This window comes from Garra rufa, chromosome 24 (genome assembly GCF_049309525.1).
Source record: "Garra rufa chromosome 24, GarRuf1.0, whole genome shotgun sequence".
NCBI lineage: Eukaryota > Metazoa > Chordata > Actinopteri > Cypriniformes > Cyprinidae > Garra > Garra rufa.
The window spans coordinates 35,981,675-35,995,591 of NC_133384.1; the positions used below are offsets into that span (position 1 = coordinate 35,981,675).

The 13,917-nt window shown below is 35.8% G+C and overlaps 1 protein-coding gene across 1 annotated transcript in view; it reads right to left on the minus strand.

Moving 5' to 3' along the window:
* ntn2 (netrin 2) overlaps positions 1–13,917 on the minus strand; it is a 33,497-nt gene that overhangs the window by 11,015 nt on the left and 8,565 nt on the right. Inside the window, exon 3 of the mRNA XM_073831057.1 lies at positions 3,620–3,808. Coding sequence (XP_073687158.1) covers positions 3,620–3,808 — 189 coding nt within the window. The remainder of the gene's footprint in view (positions 1–3,619; positions 3,809–13,917) is intronic.

Consider the following 13,917-nt stretch of genomic DNA (forward strand, 5'->3'; position numbering starts at 1 on the left):
CAACATGTTAGAAACATGTTAACAACTTAATCGTAAGAAACATGCTAACAACTTGATAATCATGCTAGCAACATGGTAGTAACATGCTAATCATGCTAGCAACATGTTAGAAACATGCTAGCAATTTGCTAATCATGTTAGTAACATGTTAACAACTTGATAATCATACTAGCAACATGTTAGAAACATGCTAACAATTTGTTACTCATGCTAACAACATGTTAACAACTTGATAATCACACTAGCAACGCTAATTATGCTAGCAACATGCTAGTAACTTGTTAATCATGTTAAAACACTAACAAAATGCTAATCATGTTAGCAACATGCTATTATCTTGCTAATCGTGCTAACAACACGCTAGTAACATGCTAATCATGCTAGAATCATGCAACAACTTGATAATCATACAAGAAACATGTTAGAAACATGATAGCAACTTAATCGTAAGAAACATGCTAACAACTTGATAATCATACTAGCAACATGCTATTATCTTGCTAATCATGCTAACAACATGCTAGTAACATGTTAGTCATTCTAGAAACATACTAGCAACATGCTATTATCTTGCTAATAGTCATGCTAGAAACATACTAGCAACATGCTATTATCTTGCTAATCATGATAACAACATGCTAGTAACATGTTAGTCATGCTAGAAAACATACTAGCAACATGCTAATCATGTTAGCAATATGCTAGTAACTTGTTAATCATGCTAGAAACATACCAGCAACATGTTAGAAACATGCTAGCAATATCCTAATCATGATAGTAACCTGTTAATCATGTTAAAACATACTAGCAACATGCTAATCATGTTAACAACACGCTAGTAACATGCTAGTCATGTTAAAAAATAATAGCAGCATGTTAGAAACTTGCTAGCAACTTTACTAATCATGCTAGAAACATGCTAGCAACATGCTAGTAACTTGTTAAATATGCTAGTAACATGCTAACCATGCTAGAAACATACTAGCAACGTGCTTATCATGTTGGCATCATGCTAGTAACTTGCTAATCATGTTAACAACTTGACTTACTGATAACATCTTAATCATGCTAGAAGCAGACTAGCAACATGCCAGTAACTTGCTAATCATTATAACAACATGCTAGTTACTCTGACAGACTGTATCGCCTTCAAAATATTCAAACTTTAACCTTTTAAAACTACTTTAAACTTAAAACTATTTCAGACTGAAAACCATCAAACTTAATTTTTAAACATTTAAACTTTTCAACTTTTCAAACTTTTTCAACTTTTCAAACTTTTTCAACTTTTCAAACTTTTTAAACTTTTCAACTTTTTAAACTTTTCAACTTTTCAAACTTTTTAAACTTTTCAACTTTTTAAACTTTTAAACTTTTCAAACTTTTAAACTTTTTCAAACTTTTCAAACGTTTAAACTTTTCAAACTTTTTAAACGTTTAAACTTTTCAAACTTTTCAAACTTTTTCAAACTTTTTAAACGTTTAAACTTTTCAAACTTTTTAAACGTTTAAACTTTTCAAACTTTTAAACTTTTCAAACTTTTAAACTTTTCAAACTTTTAAACTTTTTAAACTTTTTCAAACTTTCAGGTCTAAGCCAACTTAAAGTTTTTATCTCTTTAGACTTTTATCTAGTTCATTATTAGCATTTCATAAACTCATGAACCCACTACATGAACAGCACTGCCTAAAAATAATTCATAAATGTACGAAAATCGCCATGTTGTTGCTCAATACCGTCATTTATAAAGGCTTGTGTAAGGGCTTTAACCAGCTGTAAGTGATTTTTTGGAACACAACACATAACATGTCCCTGTTACTTGACAAATTTCCTTAGAAAGCACACTTGAATTTCAAAGTTTTTCTAATTATTTGTATACTTGTCTCTGTGGCAGCTCTTGGTTTTGTAAACAGCAAACAATGATCTGACAGCAGCTCATTACGCATGTTGACCAATCAGAAAAACTGTCCTGTTTATTTGAGTGATCCCAAACTGTTTGGAACCGGACTTCCTGTTTTTATAGTGGAACGGAAAATCTTTTTGGAAACAGTCGCTAATTTTGTAATTCTGCATGCCGCCACTAGGAGTGCTGAATGACACACAGCTGCTGTAAACAAGGTCGACTTCTTGCAAACACTTTGATGATGCAATTCAACACACAAGTTTGAAAGAATAAAAACAAAAATTGCTTATTAAAGATATAGACATAAATATTTATTGAAGCCTGTTTCTACCACTGAATAAAAAAAATGCACTTGCAATTATATTCCACAATACTGACTTTTTTCTCGCAATTGCGAGGTTATTTCTCATAATTCTGACTTTTTTTACTTGCAATTATGAGAAAAAAGTTAGAATTATGGTATATAAAGTTACAATTCTGTGTTATAAAGTCAGAATTATGAGATATCAACTAGCAATGTTCTCAGAATTGTGAGATAAATTTGCAAATGTTATTACAATTGCAAGTTTACATCTTACAATTCTGACTTTTTTTAGCAAATGCGAATTTACGAATTATGTAAAAAAAACTTAATTCTGATTTTTTTAAATTCTGATCTTGCATGATATAAACAAGTCAGAATTGCAAGATATATCCTCCAAATTCAGAATTTTATTTTCACAACTGTGCGATATAAACTTACATTTTTTGCCATTATAACTAAATTTCTTGCCATTCTGCCATCCTCAGAATTACGAGTTTATTTCCCAGAAGTGTAACTTTTTCTTAGAATTACAAGTTTAAATCTTGCAATTCTTACTTTTTATTCAGAATTGTGACTTTATTCCTCAGAATTGTGATTTAAATTTTTTGCTATTCTGACTTTTTTCTCCGTATTTTGATCTTGTTTTCTTTTTGCAATTACAATTACTTTTTGCAATTTTGAAATTCTGACTTTATTTCTTAGATTTGTGACTTTTCAGAATTGTGACTTATTTTTCATAGTTCTGACCTTTTTCATGCGATTGCAATTTTATATCTCACAATTGCAGTTTTATATCTCACAATTGTGACTTTATTTCTCACAATTGCGACTCTATTATTTAGAATTGTAAGTTTGTATCTCACCATTTTGACTTTTTTCTCCGAATTATGAGTTAAAAAAATTTTTTTTTTCAATTACGAGTTCATATCTTGAAATTCTGATTTTAATTCTTAGATTTGCAACTTTATTTCTCTGAAATTTTCTTAGAATTACAAGTTTGAATCTCGCACTTCTGAAATTTTTCTCGCAATTGCGGGTTTATGTCTCAGAATTGCAACTTCATTACTCAGAATTGTAAGTTTATGAGTTTAAATCTTTTTTTTTTACCGCAATTATGTGTTCATATATTGCAATTCTGACTCTTTTTTATTTATTTATCAGAATTCTGACTTTTTTCTCATTATTGCCAGTTTATATTTCTCAATTGCAAGAAATAAAGTCAGGATTGTGCATTTATATCTTGCCATTTTTTCTTGCAAATGCTAGTTTATAACTTGCAATTCTGATTTTAGTCAGAACTGTTAGAATTGTGAGACAAAAAGTCGCAATTACCTTTTTATTCAGTGGCCTAAACCCATTTCCATGAATACCTGACTGTAGACCTAACAGTGAAAGACAACGAGTGTCTTACCTTTGCAGGCTCTGCGGTGTGTGATGGGTTTGCCCATGTCTCTGTAGAATCCCTCTTTGCAGTAATGGCAGTGGCGTCCAGCAGTGTTGTGTCTGCAGTTCATACACACTCCTCCACTCTTACGGCCCGACAGCTTATACAGCTCCATGTTAAAGCGACAGCGCCGTGCGTGCAGGTTACAGTTACACGCTAAAAAGAAAGACAGGGTAAACATGTTATTAGTGGAAGTTACATATCATGTGCATATGGTGTTTTTTTGATGGTTTAAGACTAGGGCTGTCCGTTTAACACATTAACTTAATTAATTCCCGAAAAATAACGCAATTAAAATATTTGAATGCAATAAACACACCGGCCCGCCCCCAGACATCGTCTTATATTTCATACAGTTGACTTGTTGAAAAATATGATGCAGGGCAACAACTCAAATAAATGCAGTTATGCCCTAAAATTCAAGACAGTCTTGCACAAAATGCCCCTGAATGAGCTTTTGTCTCATAATTTATATCATATGATAAGCAGGGGAGCAGTATTACACAAGTGCTGATTTTGTCCTGAATATCGCGTTTAAATGTCATTTTATTCAACAGTTCAGTAAATAAGTTGATGTAGTGTTCTATTTCAAAAACACATTATTATGTTTTTGCTCAATATTGTAGAGAACATAATTACCTTTAAAGCCAAAGCAGAACAGCAGTGTTTGGATCCGAAATGAATCGTGTTTTTTAAACGATTCGTGTGAATCAATGACTCAAAGGCCCATTAATAAACCCACTTTATTCATTTCTGAATGAATCAGTTGTTAGAACGAATCAAATTAATGACTCATAAATATTTATGATATCATATATAGTTTATATAATATTTAAATATCATATATAGTTTCTTATTTGTGACCCTGGACCACAAAACCAGTCATAAGGTTAAATTTGACAAAACTGAGATTTATACATCATATGAAAGCTCAACAAATAAGCTTTCTATTGATGTATGGTTTGTTAGGATAGGACAATATTTGGCCGAGATACATCTATTTTAAATCAGAAATCTGAGGATGCAAAAAAATCCAAAAGACTGAGAAAATCACCTTTAAAATAGTCCAAATTAGGTTCTTAACAATGCATATTACAAATCAAAAATTACATTTTGATATGTTTACAGTAGGAATTTTACAAAAAATCTTCATGGAACAGGAACTTTACTTAATTTCTTAATGATTTTTGGCATAAAAGAAAAATCAATAATTTTGACCCATGCAATGTATTTTTGGCTATTGCTACAAATATACCTCAGCGACTTAAGACTGGTTTTGTGGTCCAGGGTCACATTTAGAGTACAAATAAGGTATTTTAAGGACTGTTGGTATCCAAGCTGTTTTGGTTCAATGACTTTCATTGTATGAACAAAAAATGCTGAGATGTTGCTTAAATGATCTTCTTTTATGTTCCATAGTTTTTGTTAGGCCGTTGTAACCTAAATGTATTTATTGTTAAATCAAATCTGATGTTTCTTTCTAAAGCTACATTTGTAATGTCTACTTGATACTTTCTCGTTTAACAGAAAAATAGCTTTAAATAATCTTTTGTGGGTATTTTCACAGTCATATTTATTTTGCGATCAATTAGATTATTTAATCGACACATCATGTGATTAATTAGATTAAAAAATTTAATCGACTGACAGCCCTATTTGAGACGTAAAATATCATTAAAAGGATTTTTGTTTCAAATAACAAATTTATATCTTGCAATTCTAATTTTATTTCTTGGATTTGTGATCTTTTTTCTCAAAATTGCGACTTTATTTCTCAGAATTGTTACTTTTTCTTAGAATTACGAGTTTAAATCTCATAATTCTGATCTTTTTCTTGCAATTGAGATTTTATATCTCACAATTGCGACTTTATTTCTCATAATTGTGACTTTATTACTCAGAATTGTAAGTTTGTATCTCACCATTTTGACTTTTTCTCAGAATTATGAGTTTATGCAATTACAAATTTATATCATGCAATTTTAATTTTATTTCTTGGATTTGTGACCTTATTTCTCAGAATTGCAACTTTATTTCTCAGAATTGTGACTTTTTCTTAGAATTACGATTTGAGACATAAAATATCATTAAAAAGATTTTTTTTGCAATTACAAATTTATATCTTGCAATTCTAATTTTATTTCTTGGATTTGTGACTTTATTTCTCAATCCTTCTAAAGCTACATTTGTAATGTCTACTTAATACTTTCACTTTTAACACAAAAATAGCGGGTAGTTTCACAGTCAAATTTATTTTGCCATTAATTAGATTATTTAATCGACACATCATGTGATTAATTAGATTAAAAAATTTAATCGACTGACAGCCCTATTTGAGACGTAAAATATAATTAAAAGGATTTATTTTTTTCAAATAACAAATTTATATCTTGCAATTCTAATTTTATTTCTTGGATTTGTGATCTTTTTTCTCAAAATTGCGACTTTATTTCTCAGAACTGTTACTTTTTCTTAGAATTACGAGTTTAAATCTCATAATTCTGATCTTTTTCTTGCAATTGAGATTTTATATCTCACAATTGCGACTTTATTTCTCATAATTGTGACTTTATTACTCAGAATTGTAAGTTTGTATCTCACCATTTTGACTTTTTCTCAGAATTATGAGTTTATGCAATTACAAATTTATATCATGCAATTCTAATTTTATTTCTTGGATTTGTGACCTTATTTCTCAGAATTGCAACTTTATTTCTCAGAATTGTGACTTTTTCTTAGAATTACGATTTGAGACATAAAATATCATTAAAAGGATTTTTTTTTGCAATTACACATTTATATCTTGCAATTCTAATTTTATTTCTTGGATTTGTGACTTTATTTCTCAATCCTTCTAAAGCTACATTTGTAATGTCTACTTAATACTTTCACATTTACACAAAAATACCGGGTAGTTTCACAGTCAAATTTATTTTGCGATTAATTACATTAATTAATCAACACATCTTGCAATTGACAGCCCAGCCCTATTTGATCATTAAAAGGATTTTACAGTCTGACACTACAGGAGATACTAGAAAGCAAACACTGATCTGAGAAACCTGTAATGAAACAAACTTTATTAGTCTCCAAAGAACCGTAGAGCAATTCCTTTCAGCTAAATACGCTTCTTTACATAAGCTGAACTTTTCATTTTTTACGTCAACATGAAACAATGTTCGCAACCCATTTTACCTCTAGAATCTGATGCATCTCAGAGGGTTTTCAGAGTGTTGCACTAAATAATTATGTTAATATTGGTTCAAATGAACTAAAAGCACACATGGCCTAAATGGTGTCAAACAGAAAGGAACGTTGATTCAGAAGTTATAACAATTTAATGAAAAATTGTAATGTTCCATTACATATCATATTCAAATATTAGCTCCAAAAGGTAAGAGATTTTATCTTTTTCATTTTAGAATTTGAAATGCCTACCTGTTTCATTTCAGTGTTTGACTTTGTGTGTGTGTGTGTGTGTTATTACAGGGCCAATTTGTATGGAATTCTGTGGTTAATGAAACCTGCTCGGGCCATTCCCTCACACACACCATCTGCTGCTCTGTGTGAGTGTGTGTGATGAAAAGGGGGTGTAATTTCGTGGGGTTTCTGAGCTAAAGTCAACAGGGTGAGATTACAGCAAATTCAGCTCGATTAACGTCTGCAGGCGATGTGTGTGTGAGAGAGAGAGTGCTATAAGGGTGTGTGCATTTCTCCAAATGAAATTCCAAAAGCATGACAAAAAGAACATATATTCACACCCAAATAAAGCGCTACATGGTCTCACACGCACACACAAGACAGAGACTGAATTATTAAAACATACGGGGTCTAGGGCGTTTCCAGATGGGGTCTGATTTGAACGCGAAGGCATTGGAAACGAGCGGAGGTTTGCTGATATCTCTCAGCGCAGCGTTTGTGCCTTGAGCGTGGTACTTAATCTAAAGTTGTTCCAAGGGTCTTTCTCAATGGCACCCTTCCTCTATTACAAGAGCTTTCCAAACACAGCTGAAAGCACTCAAACCTATTAACCTGAGGTTAGAGCAAACCCAGAGCTCCAAATTCATTTATGTAAAGCAGAAACCTTAGTTTGATGGAGCGCGCGCTACAGGTATGCACAGAACTACACCCTAAAAAACACATTTCTGTAAACGCCATACATCTTACAGATTGTGTTGTGAAAATTACAACATGTATATTGCTGTACAATTAAGCAATATAAAAATACCAACTGCTTACCATTTGCCATGGAGATCATCAACTGTTTAGTTATCCACATTCTTCAAACTCCAAAAGTATACCCTTTTGTATTCAGCAGGTTAAATAAATCTACACAGCTTTGGAACAACTTTAGGGTAAGTAAATGATGACACAATTTCATTTCAAAGTGAACTGGTTGAGATTATGAGCAAAAGTGATAGTGATGCTTGTCTTAGGGAATGCCGCTCATAAAAAAACAGAATAACACCGTCCACGGAACATCACCTGTGCGTTTTAACACGCATATGTTTTATCAACTAGGAATAACAGCTCATTTAAAATTCCATCCCTGGTTTTATGTGAGCATAAATATCAGAACATTTGGCTCACAGGTGTTTCTAATTGATTAGGCGTTTCCTGTTGCGTAGATTGTTCACACATGAAAGAGTCGTGAAGTCTCACGTCTCCGTTCAGATCTTTTGTTTTCAGCCCTTGAGAGAAAAGCGAGCGATTTTGGATTCCAAAAGAGTTTGGAAAATTGGGAAAAGTCATAACACAAGAGTTGGGTGTAGTCAAAACATCCATTTGGCAGCGAAGCTGCTTTGAAACCGTAGCCGGTCGAGGTACAGGCTACTCATAATTTAGATTACAAACAAGCTACTAGAAAACAAATGGCTAACTGCTTTGAATAGCCAATCTTTTTTAAATGAATAGCTTTTTTGGCACAAAAACAAAGCACAAACAAATCAATTTACATTAATTTTTTGGGTTAGGGTTAGGGGAGAATCTCATATAATATTTAGTCATGTGTAAAATGTCTTTGAATCAGAATCAGTTGCTAGTGAATTGGTTCAATCGGATGATCATTCATGTTATTCAAGCGTTTCGCAAAAAGTGATTTACATAAAATGTCTGAATGAACCGATTTGCTAAAATTTTCCCATGGCTATATGAGAAAAAAAGGACTGATAATAATAATAATAATAATAAAAAACAACTGTCAGTGAAATGAGTAACAATCTCCAGAACACTGTACGAATCCTGCCAGGTTCGTTGGCAAGCCCTTCAAAAACACAACAGGGTGGTGCTTGAAAACAAGCTAAAAAACAGGAAAACGTTCGATTAGTCAAGTCTGTCTCGGCCTATGGTGGACATGTTTTTAATCTTTTCAACTTCTATCCAACTGAACAGGCATTTCACTTGCTGAAGAGTGACTCACTTCGAAACTCCCAGAAACAGGCTACAGCTGGAGGTTTCTTCTCTGAAGGTTTGGCACAGGACGATAGCGCGAGACTAGCGACGTTGATGAGTTACAGACACGCCGCCGTTATTTCATGCTGGAGATCTCTGACTAAACGCTACATTTTATAAGCTTTATATTTGTTTTGAAATGTCACGATACTTACGCTCACATAAAACGGAGTAACGGGGCGCTGAGAGTGCTTTTATTTATTAATTTACTTAATTGGTTACATGTGTTTAGACGAGCCAAACATAAAAGGTGGCATTTAGTATTTTTGGTTTACAGGCATCTTTCAGACTGTTTAGATACTGCCGGAGTGAACAGGAAATATAGAAACCCAGTCCAAATTTCGAGATGCCTTTGGTTTTACAAGAGCACAAACAATTTTTTTTAACAAGTTCGACGACAAATGTGTCCTTTGAGTCGTAGCACGCAAAGAAACAAAACGACAAGCTAGTTCCAAAACACATAATCGTTGGCAGACTAACAAATAAACAGGAAGATAAACACATCTCTACAAGGTTTCTCTAGAGCGTCACAGCTTTATATCATTAACGCTCTGTGTGGCGTTTCTTTTTTTTCCTCGGAAGCAGCATGTTTTGGTTTGTGACGTATAGGAAATCTAAGGCAGTAAAACTGGGCTTGTGTGTGTGTTTAATGAGGATATGGTTAGTACTCATACTTCTAGTGTCCTGTGCAGGTGGCCGTGACTGGCAAATACACACATGCACATACGCTTTATTATATTACCCTAGCAACCACATAGCAACTCACTAACAACCACTTTCTCAGAGCACCAGCAACTGCATATTAACTTATTACCAACAACTCAAAACCCCCTGGTAACTGCATTTCAATGCACTAACTACTGCACAGAACATCTTAGAAACTGCATAGCAACACATTTAAAAGCACTTTGAAACTAAATAGCAATGCACTAATGACACAGATCAGCTTAGCAACCACATAGCAATGCACCAACAGAGGCTCAGAAACATCCCAGCAACTGAATAGCAACACATTAAATTCAAACTAAAGCACCTCAGCAACCACATAGCAACACTTTAACACTTACCTAGAACAACTTAGTAACTGCAACAACCATTTAGAACACCTTAGAAACTAGCAACACAGATCAGCCCAGCAACCACATAGCAATGCTAAAAAAACACATTAACACTCACCTAGAACACCCCAGCAACTGCATAGCAACACATTAACACTCACCTAGAACACCCCAGCACCTGCATAGCAACACATTAACTTCAAACTAAAGCACCTCAGCAACCACATAGCAACACTTTAACACTCACCTAGAACACCTTAGTAACTGCAACAACCATTCAGAATACCTTAGAAACTAGCAACACAGATCAGCCCAGCAACCACATAGCAATGCTCAGAAACACCCCAGCAACTGAATAGCAACACATTAAATTCAAACTAAAGCACCTCAGCAACCACATAGCAACACTTTAACACTTACCTAGAACAACTTAGTAACTGCAACAACCATTTAGAACACCTTAGAAACTAGCAACACAGATCAGCCCAGCAACCACATAGCAATGCTAAAAAAACACATTAACACTCACCTAGAACACCCCAGCAACTGCATAGCAACACATTAACACTCACCTAGAACACCCCAGCACCTGCATAGCAACACATTAACTTCAAACTAAAGCACCTCAGCAACCACATAGCAACACTTTAACACTCACCTAGAACACCTTAGTAACTGCAACAACCATTCAGAATACCTTAGAAACTAGCAACACAGATCAGCCCAGCAACCACATAGCAATGCTCAGAAACACCCCAGCAACTGCATAGCAACACATTAACTTCAAACTAAAGCACCTTAGCAACAACATAGCAACACTTTAACACTCACCTAGAACACCCCAGCCACTGCATAATAACACACTAGCAGCCACTCAAAACACCCCAGCAACTACATAGCAACACATTGCCACTTAGACCATCTTAGCAACCACACAGCAACACACTAACAGCCACTTAAAAGAGCCAGGCAACTGCATTGCAACACATAAATATGCATCCAGGACACCTTAGTAACCACAAAGAAACACTCAAGATACTGCAACAAACTGCATAGCAAAGCATTAACGACACAGGCCATCCCAGCAACCGCATAGCAACGCACTGATACTCGGATGCTCAGAAACACCCCAGCAACTGAGAACGACACATTAACTTCAACCTAAAACATCCCACCAACCACATAGCAACACATTAACACTCACCTAGAACAAGCCAGCAACATAGCAACACATTAACTCTAACCTAAAACACTCCAGCAACCACATAGCAACACATTAACACTCACCTATAACACCCCAGCAAGTGCAATGACCAAAAAACTGCATAGCAACACACTAACAACACAGATGAGCCTAGTAACCACATAGCAATGTATTAACTACCACTTAGAACAGCTTAAAAAACTTCATAGCTAAAACTAACATAGAAGACCCCAGCAACTGCATAGCAACACATTACCACTACAACAGAACACCCTAACAACCACATAGGAACACATTAACACTGACCTAAAACACCCCACCAACTAAATAGCAATACATTAACACTCACCTACCTTAGAGCTTAACACTCATCTACCTTGGAATACCTTAGAAACTGCATAGCAACGCACTAATGACACAAATCAGACCAGCAAACACATGATATTCACATGCTCTGGAACACCCCAGCAGCTGAGTAGCAACACATTGGACGCTGGACTAAAACACCCCAACTGCAACAACCATTTAGAATACCTTAGAAACTGCATAGCAACCCACCAATGACACATATAAGCCCAGCAACCACATAACAGCCTAACTGCCACCCAGTGCACATTAACACATTAACACTCACCTAGAACACCCCAACAAATGCAACAACCACCTAAAACACCTTAGAAACTCTATAGCAATGCACGGTTGCTCAGGAACACCCCAGCAACTGCATAGTAACACATTAAGAACACATCAGAACTGCATTGCAACGCACTAACGACACAGATCATCTTAGCCACCACATAGCAACACACTAACAGCCACTCAGAAGAGCCATGCAACTTCGTAGAAACACATAAACATGCATGCAGAACACCTTAGCAACCACAAAGAACACTCAAACACCCACCCACTCAAAGAACTGTGACAACCACATAGAAACTGCAAAGCAAAGCACTAACAACATAGATCACCCCAGCAACCGCATAGCAACACACTAACACTCACCTAGAACACCCCAGCAACTGCAACAACCACACCATAGAAACTGCATAGCAACACACTAATGACACAGATAATCCAAACAACTGCATAGCAATGTACTGTCACTTAGACCATCATAACAACCACATAACAGTCACTCAGAAGAGCCAGGCAACTGCATGGCAACACATTGAAAATGACCTAAAACACCCTAGCCACCATACAGCAGGAAAACATTACCACTCACCGAAAACATCCCAGCAACTGTATAGCAACACATTAACACTGACCAAAAACACACCATCAACTGCATAACAACACACTAACAGTCACTCAGAAGAGCCAGGCAACTGCATATCAACACATAAACACACATCCAGAACACCTTAGCAACCACAAAGAAAACACTTAAACACCCACCTGCTCAAGAAACTACAACAACCACTTAGAAGCTGCATAGCAACACACTAACAACACAGATTAGCCCAGCAACCACATAGCAATGCACTAACAGCCACTCGGAACAACCTAGCAACTGTAACAACCACTTAGAACACCTTAGAAACTGCATAGCAACACACTAATGACACAGATCAGCTCAGCAACCGCATAGCAACGCACTAACAGCCACTCAGGACACCATAGCAACAAACTGTTACTTAGATCATCTTAGCAACCACATAGCAACACACTAACAGCCACTCAGAAGAGCCAGGCAACTGCATAGCAACACATAAACATGCATGCAGAACACCTTAGCAACCACAAAGTAAACAATCAAACACTCACCCATTTAAGAAACTGCAACAACCACTTAGAAACTGTATAACAACACAGATCAGCCCAGCAACCGCATAGCAATGCACTAACAGACACTCAGAGCACCCCAGCAACTGCATAGCAACAAACTGTCACTTAGACCATATAAACAACCACATAGCAACACACTAACAACACAGATCAGCCCAGCAACCGCATAGCAATGCACTAACAGACACTCAGAACACCCCAGCAACTGCATAGCCACACACTGTCACTTAGACAATCTTAGCAACAACATAGCAACACATGAACGACACAGATCAGCCCAGCAACCACATAGCAATGCACTAACAGCCACTCAGAACACCCCAGCAACTGCATAGCAACAAACTGTCACTTAGACATCTTAGCAACCACATAGCAACAAACTAACAGCCACTCAGAAGAGCCAGGGAACTACATAGCAACACATAAACATGCATCCAGAACACCTTAGCAACCACAAAGAAAACACTCAAACACCCACCCACTCAAGAAAGTGCATAGCAACGTACTAATGACACAGATCAGCCCAGCAACCGCATCGCAACGCACTAACAGCCACCCAAGACACCCTAGCAACGGCATAGAAACAGTCATAGCACATCTTCTGGAGTCAAACTGTTGGATTTAAGCGTCAGAGCCTCCGTTTGTGGTCGCCACTCATTAGTCTGCTATAATTCTGCTAATCTCTTTGTCCTTGTTCTCTCAGTTGAATGGGGGGATGATTTTAACGAGATCACACTCAACCACTGCCAGGTCGGGCACAAAAT